The sequence below is a fragment of the Trachymyrmex septentrionalis genome, unplaced genomic scaffold (assembly GCF_001594115.1).
Source record: "Trachymyrmex septentrionalis isolate Tsep2-gDNA-1 unplaced genomic scaffold, Tsep1.0 scaffold37, whole genome shotgun sequence".
Lineage (NCBI taxonomy): Eukaryota > Metazoa > Arthropoda > Insecta > Hymenoptera > Formicidae > Trachymyrmex > Trachymyrmex septentrionalis.
In genome coordinates this window covers 5169057-5194692 of record NW_017305536.1, presented here as the reverse complement: position 1 = coordinate 5194692, position 25636 = coordinate 5169057, and the positions used below count along the sequence as shown (strand labels likewise).

The 25636-nt window shown below is 33.2% G+C and overlaps 1 protein-coding gene across 1 annotated transcript in view; it reads right to left on the bottom strand.

The window, feature by feature from the left end:
- The window catches only part of LOC108750400 (cyclic nucleotide-gated cation channel alpha-3-like), a 77247-nt gene extending 54156 nt beyond the window's left edge, over positions 1-23091 (bottom strand). The window contains exons 1-2 of the mRNA XM_018489814.1: positions 22949-23091; positions 20425-20845 (exon numbers count right to left, since the gene is read on the bottom strand). Coding sequence (XP_018345316.1) covers positions 20425-20761 — 337 coding nt within the window. The 5' untranslated portion in view covers positions 20762-20845; positions 22949-23091. The remainder of the gene's footprint in view (positions 1-20424; positions 20846-22948) is intronic.
- Positions 23092-25636: the final 2545 nt, after the last annotated feature.

Below are 25636 nucleotides of genomic sequence, written 5' to 3'. Positions count from 1 at the left end.
ACGCAGAGTCGTCGTTCTGTTATTTTCTCCACACTTGAGTGAACAGGTACGAATCGTTCCGTCGTATTACTCTCTGAAATGCGATCACGATAAGTAAACGAGAAAAGATCATTCTTACGATTATCAGTAACAATTGTCACGTGATTTGATAATTCTCGCAATGTAACAAGATATTTCGAGAAGGTGCTCTATTAAAATATTTCGCACAATTTATCTTTTCAAAACCATGAAACCAGAACGAAAAGGGAACTATAAATTGCATTATCTTTTTTATTAAAAATGAATTATTAGTAAAGTTATTCAACGGGCAATAATTTTTTATAGTAATATATAAATTTTAATATATTTTACGCAAATTTAAATAATTTTTCTTTTAGATTAAACCAGTAATTACTGAAATGATATATCACATCTTTTATTACTTACATTTATTCTTTAATTTCAACATAATAATATTTCCTATTAGCGAGAGTACGCATTACATATGATTAATATCCAAAGAGCAAAATCTTACGCAATAGTCGTATTTCATTAATTAGAATATACGCGATTGTAATTAATCTTCCATCAATGCATGAGTACCTATATCGAATTTCAAATAGTAAGAATTTTTATATTGATTTAAACATAGATATATAAAACAGTATTTTAAGAAATTTAATTATATATTATCAACTCTGAGCTTATTTTCATGATGCAAAAAATTCTTTTCAGAAAATTTTTAGAAAATAAATTCAGAATTTATGACATACGACTGAATTTTTTTTTAATTTTCTGTGCTATCTGGAAATATATGTATATATTAGACGATAAAAGAATAAGGCAGATTAAAATACCTATATTAGATATAATGCACGATAATAGTACGTTGAAATTAATCTAAAATAAAATATCCGGCATGTTTTTGAATACGTCACATAATTTGTAACGATAACAATTCGGTAGTAGGCGGCTTTGATTTTGTTGTGTTGTGTACCGGTGCGCTGCCATTGTCTACAAGGACGGCGTGACGCGGCGAGTAATATAGCGATGCTATCATTTATAGACCGATCTTCAGGCACGCGACTATTCTTCGTGAATAATTAGCCTCAGGCGACTAATTAATTTAATAATTTATAAGTGTATTACGACTATTTACTGAAAGAGATATCGCGCAGTGTATTTGTTTGAAATGAAATTGAAACGACAAGAAGAATAAAAATTAAAAATTATTGTTCTATTATGTTTTCAATTGCTATATTTTCTAGAAATGATTTCTTTAATGTTTGGATTAAATGTATTTTGAATATTGAAAATATCAAGTTTAAATACTTTACATAATTTACACATAATTTTCGTATCGTTTCAGATTGGGAACATAGACAAATCGCAAGTCATCATATTGAATTCAAGCAACAGACAGCCATCACATATGTCCATTTATAATTAATTAGTTATATATTGAATGCGCATAAACGAGAGTTGGTCCTATTCGCGTTGATTTTGTTATCTTAATTTGTGCTAATCTCGGGAGTGCCGTGTAAAGTGTCGCGCAATTATCATATTCTGTTAATTAATTCATGTATTATTATAATTAACTGCATTTTCGCAAGTGTAATTAATCGTGTTTTCGTGAGTGTGTTATGAGTGTATAATGGAAATTGTTAGAACGTGACGTCTGGGAGGCATCGGGCGACAGAAGAGTAACGTAGGGGTGAGTATAATTTATTATTGATGTGTATTATTCATTAATTTCATGGAATATTAATCTTTTATTTTTATTTAGTTAGAAAAATTTTAAAAATCCTTCATTTATACAATTTTGCAAAAAAGATTGTAAATTTTAAAAAGAATTATTATTAAAAAATTATATAACTATTATATAACTATTTTATTATATATTTGCTCAAAGACAAAATGATCAATGTGCGCAATAATTTTTTAAAATATTAATTTCTTTGGACACTCTATTAACTTTAGTACATTTATATTTTACAGTTTAACGTAATTTCCAACTCTGCTGTTTGCATTGCAGCATCGTACCCGTGAGTCTGAAACTATTTTTATTAATTTAATGATTAGTGAATTTTGCATGCAACTAGTAATTAATTGCTAAGCGATAGTTTGGCAATAATTTATTCATTAGATTAAATCGCCACGAATTTGTGAGTATAATCCAGAGGAAAAGCTAAAAATGAAAATAATTAGATACGAACAGCTGTTTTTGCTCATAATAGTACATATTATTTTCATTAATAACAAATTTGTATGGATAAATTACTGCTGTAATTTTTATTATGTATATGGATTACGTAATATGGATATAATATCACGTATATGAATCATGACATTTATTTGAATATTTTTTTAAGTTTGTAATAAAAAGTTTTCATTTAATTATATTAAGAGATGTATGAATATTCCAATTAGATCAGTGGACATCTTGATAACGATTCTTCTATCAAGATATTTATATTGACGTAAAATTTTTCATTATAAAACGTTATAAGAAAGTTTGAAATATGACATATGAAAACTGTGAGGCAAAGTGAAATTTTTCAAAAGTTACTGTGTAAAACTTCTTATATTTACATGACTAGTTTTGAATTCATTCGTGCGATTTCATTGTAACTTTGTTCAATTTTATGAATAAAAATCTGATATTTTATGAGCAAAAATAACTTGTTCGTTGGTATTCACTGTCGTTACACTGATTATTGATTCATAGGAGTAGAAAACTTTCGTTCGCGTAATATTTTGTTATAAATTTTGCAACAACCGAACAGATATATCAATATGTACCTACACTCTGATGTTGAAAAAATGGCAAAAGTATAACTTTACTATTATTTTGATCAAATTGATCATATATTAATAAATACATAATATTTCTATAAATTATTTTGCATATATACAGATTGCAAAGTATTCATGATGACGAGTTGCTTTAAATCAATCTTGTAAACATTATTTCGTATAACGTTTATTTATACAATATAATTCTATTCAGTGCTTATCATGATTAAACATGACGTCTACCTAACTGGCTCCTCCACTTAACCAAATCTTAATAAATAAATTATATAATAATGCGCTATTTATGCGCTCTCAAAATCCGCAAAAAAATTGTTGCGTTCATTTCGTTTAGCTAAAAAAAAAATTTTTATGGGGAGTTGAGTAGGCTGTCAGCCAGCCCCTTATGTATTAATAATAATCGATTTGAAAAATCAAATACACAGAGGATTTATGCGCTATTTATGTGCTTTCATATTCACTTAGTTTTAATTTTTGCGCTGCATCCCTTAAGGGACTTCTCTCTTGGAGCAGTCATATTCATCCCTAAGTCATTTAAAATTGCAAAATTACAATTATGCTAATAACTATGCAAAATATATCTTCGATTTATGCGCTACTATTTCCAATCAATTTCGATTTTTAAGGGTTTGAGCATATAAATAACGCATTATTATATAATTTATTCATTAAAATTTGGTTAAATGGGGGAAGGGCCAGCTAGGCAGACGTTTAAACATGTATGAATTGATAAAATTGGAACAATTCTGTACATTCTCTCAAAAAGTTCTATACTTAATTTATATAGTTTGCCCAACAGTTGATTTACCAATTTCTGATAAAGCACGACTTCGGGCTATCCGTACAATCGCGTGTAATAAACTCAAGGCTCATATACGTTTGAAAATTGCATCTCTCACGTACAGAAAGATGCAGGAACGTCCCTTGCGAAATATAAATCCATCCGACTTACAAGGCACGGCAATTAATAGTCCGCATTAATCACGAAAAACGGTGACGTTGTAGAGAATTATGGCATTTGTTAGTGCGGTATAAGTGAAGCATCCGCACGCTTGCACGTTAATCATACAAAATGCAGAATGCGATCTCGACTGTGGTCGGCAGGCGTGAGCACTTACCGGGCGGCGCTTAATCGCACGTGAACTGCTTTTTACCGACCGCCTATCTGAGATGAGCCCTAGTTTATTTTAAATACAAAAGGCCGATGTGAAGCTACGGATTGTCCGCGAGTGCATTTCCGAGAGCGAACAAACGAGTCTCGAGAATAATGTCGGCGTGCGAGAGGATTAAACCGCATTCATTAATCAAGTTAGATGCACGTTAAATTGTACTCGTAACCATCTTCATAAATTTGCTTCGCAGCAAGTCGAGTATTCTCATGTACTCTCTTCATCGGTTAATAACATTTCACGCAAATAAATAATAAGAATATGTGAATAACATGACTCATACTATTACATCTTTATCTCACTTGACATCTCACGTGAAATATATGAATCGCGGGTAAGAAAATATTAAGACTGAGAGTTTTTATCACTATACTTTCCATTATAGAAAAAAAACTTAATGCCTTCAGCAAAATTGTTCAGCTAAAGCATTTTTTAACAGCAACCAAATGTTTTGTTTATGTAACAAAAATGTAGTTTGCAAAATGATTTCTCTGCTTTGTAAATAACAAAATATTGGTTTACGCCAATTAAATAATTTAGTTCGTATAAAATTACAGTTTTGTTCGGTACATTTTAACCAAAAATTTTTGTTCGATGTATTTCAACCAAATTTTGGTTGATAAATATTGGTTGCAAAATTTTTATTTACAGAACAAAATATTTTTCCTAGTATTGTATACGAAAGCAGGAGAGTACAATGCTACTTGAACACTCGTAAAGGACGCACAAAAGTGGAGTTGAAAACTTGTATAATCCCACATTATCTCCCACAATATCTTAGAGGACTTAGAGAAAAGTCGGTTCAAGGTGAGATCCATCTGATCCAACAGGTTTACTGCATAACTAGCATTTTAGCGACATGGCCAAGCGGGTGCAATTTGTATGACCATTGACGATATAAATTCGTTCATGAATTTTGTCTGAGAAATATCCGAAGATTTAAAAGGTGTGAAATAGTACGTGTCGTGTGTTTCAACGATGGCCACGTAACTATCATAACAAATATTCAAATATGAACTATTTTGCAATAGAAATACGAATTAGCTTTCGGATTTTTTAGTTTAGTTAAAACATAAATCAAAGTCTATTTATTGTAACTTTTTACATTTTTTTAAATATATTTGAAGAAAAGTATTTGATTTGATCTTAAAACAGATATATACATATATATAATAATAATAAAATAGTTAGAATTAGTTTGAATAACATTATATTCTATTATTGATATAAAAGTATATTAAAATATTAAGTTATTATTAAAAGCATATTAAAATATTAAGTTATTATTAAAAGCATATTACAATATAAATATTATAATTACAAAGTATATTATAGTTCTCAGTTTCGAATCTATATACATATGTATACAGTTATTTATTTATCAAACAATTATAAGTTTTTTTATTTCTAGTGAAGTATTTAATTACTGCTATAATTGAGAATATAAATTAATGACAAAACATTATTCAAATAATCTAGTTAAATAATCTAGTTAAATAAATGAAAGAATTGACATGTAATATCAGATTTTACTTATGAAAATATTTTTATTGAGAGTAGAATAAGATATAATATGCATTCGATAATACTACACGTGAAAAGTATATTCGATCGTCGATGTATATAATTTTCTTCCACCACATAAATAGATGTCCTTGGACGATTGACGCGTGACAAAATTCCTCTTTTGTGAACTGAAGTGATTGACACCTAATTTTCTTCGGCTTTTGTGAGTCAATCTCTGAGGCTACGTCTATCGCAAAGCTACTTACACGGCATATAAGCACTTCACTTCGTTCTGCTGACTCTTGATCATTCTGTCTCGTTTATGCTTTCAATATAACCAGAAATTTTCAACTTGAAATTCTCAATGATAAATATGCTACTTGGATAGTAGTTGCATATACAATAATATAAATACATACATATAATATGTAAAAATAATAAGACTTTGGAAGAAATAAGGAAGAGTAAAAAAGGAATAATCTAAATAAATAAAATTAAGAGAGGAAGGTCGAGAAAAAAAAACCGAAAAAGAAGAACCAAAAGAAGAAAAGCCAAGAAAGAAAAGAGACGAGAAGAGAGAGAAAGAGAGAGTAAACAAAAATTATTTTATATTAAAAAATTACACTCTATTTTTCAATTAATTCAAGTAAAATTTTCATGGAATTTTATGAAAATAAAACATAATGTCTTTTAATTTAAATATAAAACTAATTCAGATGTTACAATAAATATTATACATGATGTATGTGTCTAATATTCGTTATAATATCTTAAACCAAAAAGAGCATCTTGCAGGCTGTCTCTTTAATCATAGGGGACACATAGTCTGAATTTACGAGATTTTAGGCAACACTTTGTAGGCTGTACTTAGGGAACTTAGGAAAATTGCTAGGAGCTTCGCCAAGTAGACACCTGCTGCGTATCAATTCGATTTGATGCTAATGAAGTGACGTTGCAAACGTACGAGTACATTAGCAACGTTGCTCACGGAATTCTGTTTTGCACTATCGAAATGTGAACGTGAGCATCAGATCATTCAGATAAAATATGGGAAATCAATCGATGATGGACCGAACGGATAGGAATACCTTTTCGAAAAACATTTTACGAAACGTCACTTTTAATCAGAACTGAATCAGAACGCAGGTTGATAAATATCACTTTGTTTTTTGGGGCTCAAAAATTTCATTTAAAAATTCAGTAAGCTATGAAAACATAATATTATCTACAAGAATTGCAGAGTTGTAGGAATTAAAATTTAATAGTATTTATTTTTATAACTAGACAAACGCAAGGTTTAACATAGTTATACTTTAAAATACACTTTTTGTATACATCGCAAAAATTAATTGAAATGCGAAGAGAAATACTATATAGCAAGATTTGGCAAGTTTTATGATAATTGTCTATTTAAATAACGAGATTATTTCAGACGTGAAAAATTATATACTATTTCGTGGATGAACAGAGCTATACGAGTAAGAGCTTACTTTCAGTCATGACTGACAATATGTACTCCCCCGTGTATATACTGTACAAATGAAATTCTTCGCTTTAGAAGTAACATCGATCTTCTGGGTATGGACAGCTCGCCATCCATCCCCGTGCATTACTCGAAAATATCTCCGGTAAACAACTACCGGCTGCCGTCATATCGAGCGTAATACAGGAAGGGTAAACGCGATGGAACGCGACACTCAACTTCCTGGTTCGAAAAACAATTACAGGATATTGGTAGCGGATTCGCATTAGCGATGTGGTTTGATCAGTAAAATGATGCTTGACAAGAGTGAAGTTCAGAGACTTGCACATTATGATATACTAGAATATTTCCGTTAAGTGATTTATATTTCAATAGAGAGAGAGAGAGAGAGAGAGAGAGAGAGAGAGAGATAACTTGAACGGTATTATTTCAATCGTTTGCGATCACAATTAAATTAATCCGGCAGTGATTGCAATCATTGCCGGATTAATTTGGTTTAATTGTCTAATAGAACATCATGCGATACGGTTCTTCTACTAACAATATTATGGCCGAAAAACGACACCTCGTAAATTTGAATAAGCAGCGCTTAAAATAGTGACGTCCCTATCGATCCATTGAACGTGCACTGAACTAACGAAGCGTGAGATAATAAAATTAAACGCGATATTCGATTACTACGATCATCAAGCATCCTAAATTTGGAAGTGCAAACTCTCAGTGATTCAGTCTGCTCTTATCAAGCGATCGAAATTTCTCCGTTCATTATTTTAAGATTTATCTTATTGTTACTCCTCTTTTTATTTTATTTAAAATCAATATCTTATCTTGAATAAAATATTCTTTATTTTACGTAAAATAAATACTGATAACGTTATGAGAAATCGTAGTTTAAAATACTAATAGAAATCACTGCGCTATTTGTAAAGATTAGAAGTTAGTCACTTTAATATAGGGCGCGCTTATACTAGGATAAAGTCGCGAACTCGAATTCTTTCGCCTAAAAGAATACCAGACATAAGTTCGGAAAGCTCAAACGCCGTCTCATCGTCGTTATAACACCATCTTCGTATACGCATTTTTTCGAACATTATAGCTAGACTGTCGTAAAAATTATTCGATGTTCGCTCTTTTTTTATTCTCCTTCATCCTACGCCATTACGCGAGCGCCATATGCGGAGCGGCTTAAATGCGTCCGGGATATTTTAAGTCCGCAAACCACGGAGTTCGTTGGCCATTTTATAATCCGCGCAAAATCGCCATAGCATTAGGAGAACCTGCGTACCTCAGCATTTTCCGCGACACGCGAAAATTATTATTATCTGTGCGCATTAAAATTTCTAATTGCCGGTGCGGCGAGTGGCGCAATAACTTTTGAGTGAAATTTTAAAAGAATTAAATTTACGATAATCTCATTTCTTAAATATAAAAATCAGAGCATGTTTCTAACGTGAACACTGGGGCTTTGTCTCGTAGACAAATTTTTCTATACACGTGGAAAAAAGAATATCTTAAAATCTTGAAAACGATCTTCGAAATTATGCGTCCTAACTACAGTCAAATTATTCAAGCCACCTTCATTCTTTTCTTCCTCCTACAACAGCCCCAATATCTTGGCTCTTTTGTATGTAAATTTCTTCAACTACTCGCGCCATGTTAACGATACAGCTGCTTATAGCATGGGAATAGACTTCATCGGAGGATGTAGAATACGAAGGGTATCTGAAGGATATTTACTATATCATGTTTACATGTTTGTTTGATACAACTTGAATCCCTATAATTAATATTTAATTATCGGCGCAGTTCTTTTATATGTACGCGATATTTTTAAACATAAATTTAAATTTATATCACTTCATAGCATAAATATCAAATTAAGCATGAGAATTAAGATTAGAGGAGATTTAAGATTAGAATAGATAATTCTATGCATATTTTACTATTTTAGAATAATTAATATTACGTTAGATACAGTGTGTGCGAGTAAAGAATTTTACGGAAAATAACAAGCTACAGAATAATATTAATTTTTTTAGTGCCAAACTCTTATGTACAATCAATTTTATTAATAGTGATCAATACGCTTCTAAAAAGCTTAAATTTTTCTATATTCAAGAAATATTTAAGGAATACATTTTTCGAGTTACGTAATTAATAATAAATATATTTTACTTTGAAAGAAAACAAAAAATCAATGAATTGGAATTATGAAGTATTTTTATGAATCAAATTAATGCATTGAGTTATCTACACTTAATTTGATCTTCTAAATTGATGCAATTTTGATTCCAACATGTAATGAAATCAAATATTTATTTTAAGTTTATAAATTTATTAAATATTTTAATCGTCAAAGTTTGCGTGAAGTGATTTTCATTCAAACTATCAGTCATTGAAATATATGCAAAATTATAGAAACACAGTCATATTGAAAAACGAATAGGATCATTGGATGGAAGTTGAGAAACTCAACGTGCACTCCGTCGATAATTCCGCAACAGAAGTCACGGGACCGTTGCAGAATTATATGAAGACTTCAAAGTTACTGGCATAGTTATATTATTGTTCATTCCGTCCTTTCCGATTTCATTGCCGTGAGCTGCGTTTTCTCTCACGAGCTTGATGAAAATTTCAATGCAACGGAATATTCAGAATACACTTAGTCGACCACATCGATCCAGTCCGGACCGACGCAGTGCGCTTCATTGCGAACGTGCAGAAATTTGATGTCGGTATTCGTTATCGAAAACGCACAAAAGACTTCCCTACAAAAGCGCTGTTCAAATATTTTATTATATTTAATTTCTGAATGTCGCTCAAGTTTTAATATTAACAAAAGTTCATAAAATAACACGTGAATTTTTAGTTAACTCTTTGTCTCATAGCAAAATATTAAATAACTGCATGAATTTTGAGATTGTATATTATCACATATAATAGATAATAATAATTTTAATTCTGCAGAAAATTAAGTTTAGGTTTTTTTCTAAAAAAAAAATAGAAAGTTCTGATTGTTCACGTATGAAAAAAATGACAAAAATTATTTAAAATACATAAATTCAATTTTTTGTTCAATTTATCACGAGATAATTTTTTTCTATACGCAAAATACGACGAAATAATTCGTAACATGTTAGCGTATATAAATGTTAACCAAAGGTTTTATATGCTTCTTGACTCGATAGTCATATCGAAAAAATAAAATATATTGTACAGATCAATGTACACTGTATTTGTATATATTCAATTTGTGTGCCTAATATATAAGAAAAATTTTTGAAATATATTTGAAGTAAGTTAAAATATTGAACATAAACTTCGTAATATTTAGCATGTCTGTTGTACAACATAGCATGTACCACGTGTTGCATCAATATATTGGTCAGTATGTCGGCTATTTTATAAATATAATACCTTGTGTGTATTAGGAAAAATATTACATTTATAAAATAATCTGACATACCAATATATATGGACTGATATATGCAATACACGATACATAAAATAAGGAAAAATAAAACTTTGACGGATTCACGATATTTAAAGTCGAAATTAATTTCGCGATTTTCTATAACAAATTTAAAGAAATATTGAATATTATTTTTGTTTTCTTAAGCATTATTCATATTATCAGAATTTCATTTACTCGTATCTATCGATTCTCGCATAACGTCAATATAACAGTGAGCTTTAATGCGATTTATGAACACCACGTTATGCGCACAAAGCCTAAAGCTCTGATATATATGAACTGTAAAGGGATTTTGGCCGAAGGCCAATCAGAGCACAGGTTCATATCGTATCTGTTTGTGTCATCAAACGTTGTATCGCACTGGACCAACATAAACCTAGAGTTCTCACGTGCATATATGGAATCGTCATCTTGTTTCCGAATGTTGTGTATGTGCTCGTCTAATTAACGTCGATTCGTTGTCCGCTGTCTCTTGTTGACGTGCAGTCGAGTATTGTTGATGTCATCGACGACGACAGAAACACAAACACTACTAGGAACATATACGCGATTTTCATATAAGCTGATTTCACGCCTGAAGAGAGGATTTAATCAAAATTTAAATCATTAGAAAATTGTTAAACTGTTATAATTGAGAAACTATATTTGATATTTCTTTCATCGTGCAAAAGCGAGAATTAAAAATATTTCTGAGCGAGAGTAAGTACGTTAGAATACAGAATATCGCGTATGTATGTATTTGCGTTTTTTAAATTTGTACAGATAAAATCGATTGATAGTTTGAAGTTTCAATGTTAAACGTGAATAGTTTATTTAATTTTGTTATACCGGTGCAATAGTGAGAATTACTATCTAACAAGCAAACTAATAACGAGGCTTTAGAAGCAATGGCCGAGTTTCGAAAGCCGTCTCGAAATAAGTCCGAAGTTCACTTAGAACGTCCCGTGCTGTAATTGCTTCAATCGTAGACGCTGTCGCACCGCAGGAAATCAATCTGCTCGTGGCAATGGAAGCGAAGGAAGTAGAGCTTGATGATAACGGAGAGCCTCCGTCAAAGGTCCCGCGCGATTATTACAAAGGAATCTTCACGGTTGCATTCAACCTCTCGAGGTATTGGGAGTACCGAAGTATTGATCCCTCTCTATCTGTATAACGCTGATGCGATATCAATAGCGCCTAGTGAGAAAGCTATTTTGGAGTGAAGGAGTGTGTACGAGAAAGGGAGAGAGAAAAGGAGAGAAAGGGGAATCGTCAAAGGATAGGAGGAAGGTAATCAAGATTGTTATTTACGTTGAGAAAAGTCGAAGTTAGATCGATAATAGATTATTGCTCTTTTGCAACTATAGCTCTTTTAAGTATATTCTCGTTACTCTCTTAGTATTTTTCGCAACAGCGTAATATTTCTCCTTTTTTTCTGGGACACATCAAGGCGTGTGCGCGCGTAAACTTATATTATAAGATTAACATTTTCAGTTAAACGTATCGTGGATTTTCCGTAATATTACAAAGTTAATCGCTTTAGTTTTTGGACGTGTTTAATCATTTCAAAAGTTCTCAGGCCATTAAATACTTGTTTGGGAGTTTGTGACTCAAAGTTTGAGCGCGACCTTCAATTAGGAGGATTACTAACATTAAACCGCCTCTTTGGAAGATTCCAGGGAGAGATTTTGTACCGGTAATATATATAATAAAAATAAATGCTAAGTATCATAAGTATCATTAGTATGATCGTGTACAACCAGTATGCGCATCACAGGCATATGAGAGAAGTCACTATGCTCGACCACGAGCAATAGGATTAAGGAAAAGAGATCATTAGTATCGGGTCATCAAAATTACTTATTGTTAGAAAGATGAGTAATTTGTTCATCGAAATATTATAATATTAATCGTTTATAACAATTACATTATTTAGGAGTTATGGAGTTACATACATTATGCACATTTTCATAATTTATAAAATTGTTAATTTTCGAAATTTTATAAAATTATTTTGCATGATATAATATATTTAAAAAGATAATACTGATTAAAAATTGTTACAAAATAGGAAGCAGAAATACATTTTGTTTTCGTTAGAGATTGAGACTGTTATTCTTTATTTTCTTGATTTGATTTTTCATTCGTCGAGAAATGGCTTTCTATGTAATATCATTGAAATAATATCGTGAAAATCGCGCGATATATCTTTGATTGTGACCAAATCCAGAAGTAACGAACCTTTGAGTGTTTTAAAGCCACCCCGAGCGATTCTTTTTGTAACCGTCGGTGGAAGCGCCGGCAGTGTCAGAGATTAATCTCTTTAATGAAAAGACATAGATATCACTCGTGCAAACGGAACGAGATTGCAGTTAACCAGACTTTTCCTGATTCTCTTTCTATCTCTGGGACTTCCCATTTAGCGCAAAGTCCAACGTTTCGATTTTATTCCTGCGCTATTTTCTTTCTCTTCTCTTCTCTCGAGTAACTTTTATCTTGGCCACACGCTCCAAACTTTCCATCACCAAATAAAAATAGGGATGTTGACTGTATTGTGTGTGGAAAGCACCAGCAGCATCGGACAAAAGTTATCATAACTTTCTTCGCCACTTTTATTCGCGTTGCTCGAACGCACCTTAATCCACCAATTTGCACCTAGTTCTCTGGTTCTTCTACGATCCTCATAACCATACCATTTTGCTATTATAGCCGCCTAGAACGACATGAGTATTATCGGAAGCTTTATTACGCATTTTCTTCATATTTCGTCGGTTTAGATATTGTGCAAATTAATGGGCATTGCATATATGAAGTGCTCGAAATTATAAATTTTAAGAAAAATATCTGATTAATTTAATAGATGTTTTCAAAAAAATATACCTATATTTTTTTACAAGTTAAAACAGTCTAAATTTTTTAAAACATTAAATGCAAGAATATCAATTCAGTGCATATTTATAAAAATATATTAAGATATATGCATTCACTAAATATACGCACTTTTTGTTGATTTACTCAAACGGATATTATATTAAATAATATTAAAAATAGCTGTAGTATGATATAATAAAATTAATTATAAACGCTATAAAGTGATACAAACACATGTTAATAAAACGTCACATAATTTTTTTACAATTCTTATGATAGCAGATAGTAGTAAAGTAAATAGCTACTCTGCCATCTAGAAGCAAATTGCAGGGAAAAGTGCTCTTCTTCCTTTATCAAGATCGTTACGGTAACTCTCGTGAGATGCATTGTATTATGCATATACATTTAGACTGCATCCGTAAACTGTACTTTTTTTCCGATAACGTGTCCGCAGAGAGCTTGCTTAAACTCGCCACTTCACCAAAATGCAACCGTACGGCAATATGTATAATAAAAGCAGCTGATAACGACTAAATGTGTTCTACTATGTACATGTATATCTCTTTTATTATGTTTCATAAATGCAAACGTGATATTTGTATTCATTTATTTTATGGAATTCTCTGCACTGCGGGAAAATTCAAAATTAATTGCAATAAGATGCACTATTGTAATTCACTAATTGTATCATTTAATTATTTTTAATCTATTACATATACGAGTATAATCGAAAAGTGACATAATTAATCTTCCGTCTGCAAGCCAAATTTTTTTGGCATAAGCAAAATTTCATTTTTAAAAGAAGATGAGTAAAATGACCAGATTTGACTTAAACGGAACCTTTTCTGTGCACGTTTTCTTGTATTTTTTGATATGTCGGATCATTTGCAAATGTTTATTTTAAATCGATCTGATGGGAATATATTCAGCATTAAAAGTACCACAATTTCGTTAAAACCTGATTTTTAATTATAATTTTCCATTATTTCCCATCAGTTTAGCTTGAAATTAACGTTTACAAATGATTCAGTATTTCAAAGAAAATAAAAAATATGTATAAAAAGGATTCCATTACGTTGGTCAAAATTAACATATTTTATTATCCAGGCATTAAAATAGCTAATTTTAGTCTAAGCAGTAAAATTTTTCTTATTCTTTAATGTGCTGAATAATTTACATACATTAATTTTAAGCTAAACTGATGGGAACATAAATTAAAAATTGCAATGAAAGATCAGATTTCGACGAAATTATATTACTTTTAACGCAATTTTCAACAGGTTCTCATCAACTCAGTTTGAAATAAACGTTTGCAAATGATTTAGCACATCAAACAATATAAGAAAATATGCATAAAAGAGGTTCCATCGTTTAGGTCAAATTCTGGTAATTTTATCCATTCCTCCTCTTTTATACACACTCATCTTTACTCAATTTATATTAAATAACGGTTTTTTACATTTAAATTAAAAAAATTATATTTCGTAATGTAAAGAGATGTTGAAAAGTAACCTTGAATTTATTTGAATCTAGAATAATAAAAAAAATGGATGTAGACAAAAAAGATCCAGATTGTAGACGAAGGGATTGCAAACAGAGGATTAATAATAATTAAATTCTAAGCAATAACAAAAAGTAAATTCTATTCATTAGATCACGATTTTTCTGATGAAAAATTAGAATAGAAATTTATAATTTTATAATTTATAATTTAAATAGCCGTTATTGAATTTCTGAAAACTAGTTATGAATTTTAAAAGCGTAAAACCTATTTTACACTTCAAGTTGTTCGATTCGAATTTATTGTTCTTCCTGGGTAGTGTATACCAACCGAAACGACAGCCGTCCTGGCAGTGAAGCGACCAACCGCAAAGTGAATAGCGATATCCGTAGGTGGGCCAGCTTAACATCGTCGACGCAATACCGCTTCTGTATCTGCGAAACTACATTGAAACGGGTCTAAACTTGCTCGCCTATTTACCGGTAGACACGTCGCAAACACATAACTCCGAGGAGTTGTTGCTGACTGCGATTTTCGTGCAAGCGCGCGTGTGCGCATGGCGGTAGCGTGCACTGCATCCGATCGAGTTCCTTGTTCGAGTAGACGGAAAGAAGACTTCCCGTGCATCCACTTCTCCAACGGCATTGACGTCCGTTCACGTGAACTTCCGCGATCGCGGCAAAGTTGCTCCGTTTTCTTGTTGAAGATTTTCGGATACAAGCCTGTATCGCGCGACACGCGCAGTTTGAACGATGTTCTAACACAGCGAGAAAAGTTAGCGGACACAGATCGGAAAAAAGCCTCCGTCACACAATGGAGAATGTACTCTATTGTTGTAGTAAGTTGCTCCGGCAACTTTCAAGTTAATCAACCTGACATTAGCAACTTCCTATCTCTTATCGTCTTATGTTTCTAAAGTTTCTATAGAAGAGGAAATCGGGAAGGTTACATTCAGAAGATTATATACTGTCTATCACAATTTTGGCGTTTCCGATAAATAGTTTCTCTTAAGAAAATATTTCTTTATAAAGTAATATATTGTTAAGGACGATTTACACGGAGTGACTTTACTCGCTTTCAGTAAACGTTTTAGAGCTTCTTTTGATGCTGCTAAAGTTGCTCAGCTATTTGTTTGACTACCAGCGACCATTCGATGCTGCGACTTTAAAATTTTAGACACTAGCGAATAAGAAAAAAACAATTGTGTGGGAGAAGCTTTCATCTGCGAGTGAATTCGCTGACGAATTTAAGAAGCATGTGTCAAGCGAATAAAAGCAGCGTCGAGAAAATTCGCTGACAAATTAATGACGTCATTAGCCGCTGCCGAAAGCGAGTAAAGTTGCTCCGTATAAATCGCCCTTTAGATATCAAGGAAGCAATCGCAACTCAATCCCTTAATATCTCTTTCATATTCATTACATAATTTATTGGATTAGATATCACTTCAGTTTGGCAATCTGTGAGTGACTTATTCTTAATGGACTGTTGAACTAATACTTGCGAAATCTTTATACGCATTGCTGAAAAAGACTCTAAAGAAAATCGAAAAGTACAATCAATAGAATAAATATGACCTAATAAAATAATCCTTTCCGTAAAATAAAAAAAACTTATGACATCACTAACAGTTGTACTCTCCATTAGCCTTAAATTCATTTATTTATTATACTTTTTCTAATTCTTTGTTGAATCAAATAATATTTTTATTTTCAACTTTCATGTGTATCAAAATTTAAATCAATTTCTGTAATTGAATTGCTTAATTCCAAAATAAACAACATACATATTAATATATGCACTTGGCAAATAATAAATTAAATTTAAATAAATTTTAATACATTTTTTAAGTTAAACTGTTTACTCTATTATTTCAGTTAAAATAACAACATATTAAAAAGGATCAATGACGATTTATTATTATAAATAATTTAAATTAAAAATAACTCAAATTATGAATATAACTTTACATTATTAATTTAACAGTGTATCCGTGTTAAAAATTTTGCAACTTATTCGGAGCGGTGGAATATTTCACAAATATTGTACAAATCAAATTTTTATCGAATTGTTTGACAAAGAATTTTGTAAGTTATAGAAATTTTCAGACGAAACACTTTTTAAACGAATGCGTGATTTAATCGTGACAGAAATGTCTGTGAAGTTAAAGCTAATGGATCGAGTTTTCCATTCTGTTATCTCGGTTAAAATATTACGGTATCGACACATGGAGATCCAGGCTCTTCGATAGGCACTTTAACTTGAACGTTCTTCACGATAATTTAAAGCTCACGTCTCTGACGGTGTCAGCCAACAACTCGAGCTATGTTTCGATTTTTTTTTTTTTTGCGCTTTCGCTCTCAGGATCTGCACACGATGTTTCGCTTAACAAAGGCCGATAGAAAAAGTGTTTTTCGCCAGTAGCGGTTTTTATCGATCTTTCACATATATGTATGTTCGTAATTAGGTCAAGAGAATGGAGATGTCTACGAATCGGATCGACCATTATCGAAATCCGTTGCTCGTAAATTTCTCGTGATACCATCGGCAATTGCTGCTGATGCCAGGGCCCAACGACTGTCGATTAGCGGATTAGTATTATCGGCCTCCGTCGTGCCATCATTGGCGTAACGGAACTCAAAGGGAGACATAAAGCTTCTCGCGTTTACGGTCGAAGATATTGCCGAAATCCACAACAATCGCTCTGATTGCATCATCATCGTGATCGTTTAATGGCAATCTTAATTTTATGTCGAGGTCTGCAAAGAATATTACGAAAATCACCTCTTCCTCTTCCATCACCATGACTACCAGGTAATAGCCGCGATCATCATTAATATTTTAAAGCACCTTCGAATTTGTACTTTAATCTTACAATTTAAACGGGAATTTCGAACTACAGTCTCTTAGGTGCCTCTTCCGACGATAAGTCAAAGCGCGCATTAAGCTCCTCGAAAGACAGTAACAACTATTCCCTTTAATGGCGTCAAAGTTGATCGAAATCCTTCCAGCTGTGTCGTTTACGTAAAATCTTAAAACGCGGTGCTTTTCCGATCCATTAGTCTTAACGTACCTTATAAGATTTTAATATTCTAAGAGTGTAATTAATAAAGGACTTTTTGTTCTTTACGCTGACAGGCATGCAAACAACAATTATATACATTTTCTTTTCTCTGAGTTTATTTAACTTTTGGTGTTACGTTGTGATTATGAGAATGTATATAAATTTTCATTTGAAATAATTTGATATATTTTCTTTGTACATAATACGAGTATGTATATACTTGTTTGCTTTTCATTTCCAACATCCAACTCCTTTTTTCGCATTTATATATAATATGCAAATGCTTAATTTTAAAATATTATGTGTAAATTAGAAAAAGTAAATACACAATCAATTATTCAGCAGACATCAACAAACAATTATTAACATTCGTGTTCTACGAGATCAGATATTACCTAATAGCAAATAGAGGAGATTAATATGATTGAAACGAAATAGCGGAAACGTGTTTTATTACGACTTTCCTGCATTTTAAATATCTCGTTCGTCTTGTACAAAACTTAATTATATACATGACGATAAGGCAGAAAATACACTTAACTTTCCGTCTACAATCCAAATCTTTTTTGGCACAAGCGAAATTTCATTCTCAAATTTACTTTTATTTTTGCTCAAATTTTAAATTTTATTAAATAAAAGTTTTAACATTAGACTTAAAAAATCTATTTGGAAATGCAAAAAAGAAATGCAAAAATAGAGATGTTATAAAAGTAAGCGTGAATTTTGTTTAAAAGTCAGAATAGAAAAGTTTAGAACAATAAAAAAATATTGAACTCGAAAAGAAACAGGAAAAGACAGGTTGCCGATAAAAGGAGTAAAAATATGACTGCACATTGAAGGTTAATATTTTAGTCTAATTTAATGTACAAGTCAAGAGACGCAATTTTGTCAGATAGGTTGCCAGCAAAAACGCGGTATGCATTTTCCTTCTCTAAATGTCACGATATACACAATACCTTCGCAATTACACGTGTGATGCAAGAAATCCTGGCGTAGATATTCCGTCGGTTGGAATTATAGACGTGAGATCGTGATAAAAACTGCAGAGAAGCAGGTAGAATTGTATATTTCATTCGAGAGGAAAAGCTCGAGAAAAGACCAACCAGCAGCGCGGCTTTTCGCAAAGCGAAGAGATTAAAAAAGTGCTTGCGAGGCTAAGTATAAAACAGAGAGACGCGTTTCCTAAGTAAAAATCCTCCTTCTTACAGACGCGAACGAGAATTTATGACTGTTTATAGAGCGCAATAAGTTATACGCGAATATACGAACGAGCATCACGTTACGTTTTGTGAAATATTCCGGCCTAGTTTATGGTCTCGCGCTAACGAAACGTAATAAATATGTTTTGCATTGCATCAATAAATACTTCGTTGCAGACTGGACCGCAGTGTCGAGATGGTGTGCACAACGAGCGAATCAACAGCGACTTCGTGATTGTCCGAAGGCGCGAGAGAATACGCGCAATAATAAAAATCAATGGTTCCCGCGGTCAGCTTGTCTGCATTTTTCTGCCGCTTGCAACCATTCTATGTGCGTTGTTACATAATTCTACGTTACTGCATTGCTGCAGTCGGCGACTATGCTCTCTTGCAACGAAAGGCTATCCAACTTACTGAATAGTCTATATTCACATAACTTTGGACTTTATCCCCACAGTCATACGAAATATGACTTTTGGAATAAAGTCCAAAGTTACGCGACATATGAGGTTGGGTTCATAAATTTTACGTGCATTTTCGAAAAATTCGAAAGAAGATAAATGAAACACGATTTAGACTTGTAATCAGTAAGTAATGTGCGCTTTTTCGTTCTCGATAATGTGTTACCATATGCAATTTATTGCTAACATTTTTTTCAATTTATTTATGGCGACAATGGCAAATAGTATCGTAATATAGATAGATATGCATGAATCTATGGATTATTCTAAAAGAAACAGAAACTGTCATGATTAAAAATACAGAAATATCTTGAAAATGTTAATCAAATAAAACCCCGCAAATATAATATTAAACTATTATGAATCTATTACAATATTATATTATGTATAACGTATTTTAAATTTAAAAAATGTAGAAATTCTACTGTAGTTACATAATGTAAAAAATCAATCGGTAAGATTGAATTTTCAATTTAAAGTCAGTTTCAATTCTGTTTATTTTAAGAAGGGATCTCACTTTAAGAAGACAATATTAATTTTAATAATTGAGATATCCAGATTTGAATAAGTTTCGTTACTTTTGTCTAAAAACTTCAATTGACGATGAAAATATTTTGCAATATTTTTGAACATTTTCAGAATTTATTTTCAAATATTATCTTATTAGTGATGCTATTTTATTAGTTTTAAGAAAAATATTACAAATTTTATCCATGTACTTTTGCATTTATTTAATATATTGTCTTTATTATAAATGATACAACTTTTTCAAAAAGACGATTATTCCCGTAGAGAAGTTAAAGTTCCTTACAATGTATTTTATTGGCGTCAGATCACGTCTATATAGTTCGTACAAAACGATACACGATGATTTGAGATGCGATTCTACCGACGATAAAAGCTGAAAAGATGATAGTCGAACTCACCGGACTGTGCTCTGTGCGCGGGTATGGCGGGGGCGGGCGGCAATCCGGCGATGCTGCAAAGCGTCTGTCCACTACCGTACTTAATACTCCTGCAATGACACGGCGTGGTGGGCGTCGTCAACCCCTCGTTGTCCCTGACGGTAGCCCCGATCACCGAGATCTCGTCGAGTTCATGCCCGCTGTCGTAATGGCATAGTCTCGTCGCGCTGGTGCTGGCCCCGCCACCCCCGACGCCGCTATCTTCCCCGGCACCGGCGTCGGAACGACCGCCGCCGGTGCCCCTGCCCCCGGTCCGGCCCCTAAGCGACTGCACCAGTCGCTTGGCGCCTGAAGACATTCCACGGAGGTGATCCAGCCTTCCGGTCTTCGTTTCCTCTTGTCCTAGCCAAAACCGCCCGAGTACACGCCCGGGGATATCCACCTAAAAATTGCACGCTTGTAATCGTTGAGCTATGATGGTATTAAATTGCTGTGTAAGTTGTGTCTGCTCGTGAGAACAGGATTTCCGAAGTTCCAGTTTCCGTAGAAACATTGTGTATTTGAGATCGTATTGTATTGCCAGCGAGATCCATGATCATTTATCGTTTTTCTTTGTATTCCTCCCAGATTTAATTTTTATGTCTGTAGCAAGAAATTTTGCAAACGTTGAAACGCGCACTCTCTGTGTGTTATACATATTTTATACAAATGATTTTACTGTATCTATTTTATTAAATTATATTATTTTATTAAAATATTATAATATTGTAATTAAATTGAAGTAAATTGTAATTTATATTTTATTATTCTATTTTATACTATATTATTAACGCGCGCACGATTTCAATACTAAAAGTATCATGCGATCATTATTGATCGTTTCTATTTTTATTTTAATATTACATTTTTTGTGTAAAAAATAGGATTCTGAAATTTTTAACTTTTTAATATTATATCTATGTGGATGAAATATTTGGGTTTTTCATTACTCAAAAAACCCAATTTCATTTGAGTTTTTTTATCTTCATAGTAATTTATTTGCTTGGTCCTTTTAGGCCCGATTTTACCAATGTAAGATTAACTTTAATCTCGGTTTATTTTTTATTTTATTTTAGTTCACAAAATCAGAAAAAGATAAAAATAAATTAAACCAAGATTAAAGTTAATCTATATTGATAGAAATGGATATCAGAGAATAAAAAACATTGATACTTCTAGTGTCAATTTTCACAATTTTTTTCAGATACTGGACAGAATTTATGCAGCAATTTAATACAAATAAATTTATTATAACATTTATAATAATCACACAGTCGATAAACGATCTAAATTGTAATTAACAGATTACTGAATGGTTCCGTCTGACCGTACAAAGCTATATCTACTTGTCGCGCCAAACAGAGTATGAATGATTGCTTTGAGAAACAAATCACTCACACAAGATTGAAATTCACCGGTTTACCTGAAGCTATGTAATAGTTTGGCTTGTGCAGAATAAAAATTTGGCCATTTTTAGCTCCGACAGATCATTTTTGATAAATGATCAGTCGGACACATCTCCTTTAGTCTCTACCTTTTCATCTTATCGATTTTAACTAGAAAGAAGCAAAGCGCTGTGCTTAAAAGAATATGATAACTTTGATAATACATGATAGATTGCCTTTCATCTTCGCGTTCATATATCGTGCTTTGAAGAGAAAAAATATACTACAACGTATGAAATATTTCGCATGTCGATAAAAATGTTAAAATTGTTACAACTCATTGTCAGAAGTAGATGGAGATAAAAATGTAAAAGTTATAATCAAAACAAAAAATTTAATAGAATAATTTTGGTACGTTAATATAGGTGTTAATATAGCTGTTTACATGTTGAACGATATATTCTTGTTTATGGAAGCAAAGTACAACGACAATCTTCGGAGAGATTATTGGGATTAAAGTCCAGATGCGAAAGGTCCCTAGGTCGTTTCTTACACAATACATAAGACACAATACTTAAGCTGGATGGTGAAGATAAGAGAGAAGGACGATGATACCCTTCTATTCGATATGAATACGGGGGAAAATTAAAATAAATTCAATACAAACATTTATTTAACGGATGGATATGTAAAAAATATTCTTTGAAATAATATTTTATGTAAAATATTTGAAATAAATATTTTGCGTCGTAAATATAAAAAAGGCAAATAATGTTAATGTAAATGTAAATATTAATGTAAATAGTAAATATAATACTATTATATTTACTATTATATATTACTACACAAAATACACTCCAAATATTTTTATAAGCGCATCCTTTAAACAAATATCTATTATATTAATTCAATTTAAATGAATGTATATTAGATAGTAGTTCAACATCTTAACACTCGGACCGGTATAGGTCCGCGCTTCGTATTTAAAGTTTAAATATCTATTGCATCTAATATTTCAATTCTTTCCCTACACTGAAAGTATCTACTATTTGAATACAATGAAAACATTTACTATTTTTTCCACTATTTTCCCTAGCACTCCACAAATATAATGTACTCACCACGTGGTGATGCCGCCCCGCAGTGGTAGCTCTGCTCTCTGCTGACTACGTGTACCGCCAACGGTAACGCCGCGCACGATCGCGACCGGTGTCACCGAGCGTAGCACATGATCGCTTTCTCTTGATCCTCGGCACGATTTCGATCCGGCACGCGGGCCACGCGTCTCGGCACTCCGCTTTCGTACTCCGGTTCCGCGCTACCGATTGTTATTCGAGCCGCTCGAGCGTTCGTACGCACCGACAAGAAGAGCAGCGACAACGGCCGACCACCGAAGGAGGTCGCACGACGATCGGCGGCATGCCAAGTGACACCCGTCGAGCACGTCGCTTTCGGCACCGATCGTTTGACAGGCTAACGATCACTGTGCGTCGCGATCGTGATGGTGGCGACGGCACGCGTACACTTTTTGCGAACGGTAATCGATAGGCGTACGAGGCACGCGTCGCTCGCCACGCGATCGTCTGCGACCGTCCCGTCGAGCGACATGCCGCGGTTTACGGTCGACCCGATGGCGCGTTCACCAATGGAACCCTCGTCGGCGTCGGCACACTCTACGTACTCTCGCTTCTCCGCGATACCGGTGACAAACGGGGTCCGTGTATCTCTTTCGCAATCGGGGAAATACCCGGTGGCCCGATATCGACGCCGACAGACCCTCTTTAAGGGACGGCCGACGTGCAACAAGTGTCTCGAGCGACGACACTCGTCTCACGTGCCGCTACTGCGCTCTCGCCTACTCCACGTTCAACCACTCTCGCTGATACACTCGATACTCCGCGTTCGATCCAACGACGGTTGGAGACTCGTCTTGGAAGTACGTAGACACAGCGCGACAGTATCTGGGGAGAACAGAAAAAACAAAGGTTATTTAATGAACGATGGGTCCCAGTTGGAAAAATACGTTAAAAGATATTAGTTCGCATTGTTTTCACAAATATATTGATGGGTTTCGAAAGTGTGAGCGGGTATTATTCCCGAAGAAAATCGGTACGGAATATTCGTGAATTCTCTGTATGTGGACTAGAAACCTCTTCTTAAGGGCTAAGTGCTCGACGTTGATGGAGAAGTAACGAGCTGGAGATTAGGATATGGCCCACTCGAAATTGCTAATATCGATTATGCCGAACCCCAAGTTGTACGAAGAGGTTCATACGTTCGTTAGACTTAGATTAATCTCAAGGGAACTGGAGCAGCAAATGGGTCGTAACGGTCTAACATCTTCAAACATTCAAATTGTTCTTAGACTAGATAGATTCTCTATGCGTATGAGATATATTTATTACACTTTACATAGTTCAAAGTGATGATCAAAATAATATTGTGTCAATAATTACAACTTAGTACAAATATATTGAGACGAAAGCATGATCAACAACAACAATCGATTGATCACTTTGATGAAATGAAGTTGAATTGAATGGAGAATCATATATGAAATAATGTGAGTTAAGACCCGCTTTGATCAAAAGTGGCTTTTTTCTCTTTTATTTATTCTTAAACCCTTCTCGATTTATTTCACTTAATATTGTTTATTAAATTTATATTTTTTTCGATAGTTACTAAAATATTTTCTTTCAGATTTCTCTTTTGCGATTTTTCTTCTTCTATTCTATACAACTGCAAGGCTATTTTTAAATTAGTTTTGAACTAACCCATTGATACATGCATGCATCTTGTCGGATGACGAGATGATGGATGCATCGTGACATTAGCTGTACATCCATTTTGCAACTCTGCACATTCTGCAACCCTACACAGCGGGATAGAGGTACAAATATGGACAGAGAGGTTACAGTAAAGGAGAAAAGGCATTGTACGTATTATACATATATGAGAATAGAACCAAGCAGTTTGTGGATATGGGGACATTGAACTGTCGTCAACTTGACGTATTATTTTGCTCCCTTATTCTCGTGCACAAGAAAGACAGGGTACTCAATCGTTTGACATTGCGACGCGAAAAAATGCCCCTGCGATATTTCGTATTACAACACGAGGCGACTTGTTCTCGCAGGAAACGGATTTCCGCACCAACGTTTTGCTTCATTTATCAGAAGTTTTGTCTAGACGACGTGAAACTGCCAAGAAGACGGATACACGAGAAAACTATATAATATCTTTAAAATTACAATAGTGTATTGTACGTAACGATATTTTTATTCGCAATATTTTGTACTATGTAAGTTACAAGTGATTAGCAATGAATTTGTTAAAATATATCTCGTTTTCTAATGGATGATTGATACTGCTGTGCTATTTCGCTTTCTTATGAAATGAATCGATAAATAATTAATCGGCGAAAGGTGACACTCGACCTTCGAGCAGCGCGTTAAATTGATTTCGCATAACAAAGAACAATGGCTGTCGCATACGGGATGAATATTAGGAGCCCTTGCACAGCATCGGATAAATTATGTAGGCAACGAGAGTCTGGTTTTATTGCCGGCGGGATCGTCGTGCCTCTGCAATCCAGGTGTAAACTCGACGGCTCTCTCATATGGAAATCGTAACTTGAAAGTATAATATGGAAAAAAATATCCGTCGGTGGTCTACGTTACCAGAGCACGTTTGTTTTAGCTTATAAAAATTCCGGTGAGAGTCGAAGTGTATTTATCCCGGGGAAGTATTAAGTCTGGAAAGTGCGTTAAAAGTTTACGGGGTTACGGGCGTGCTTCGATAAATTATCC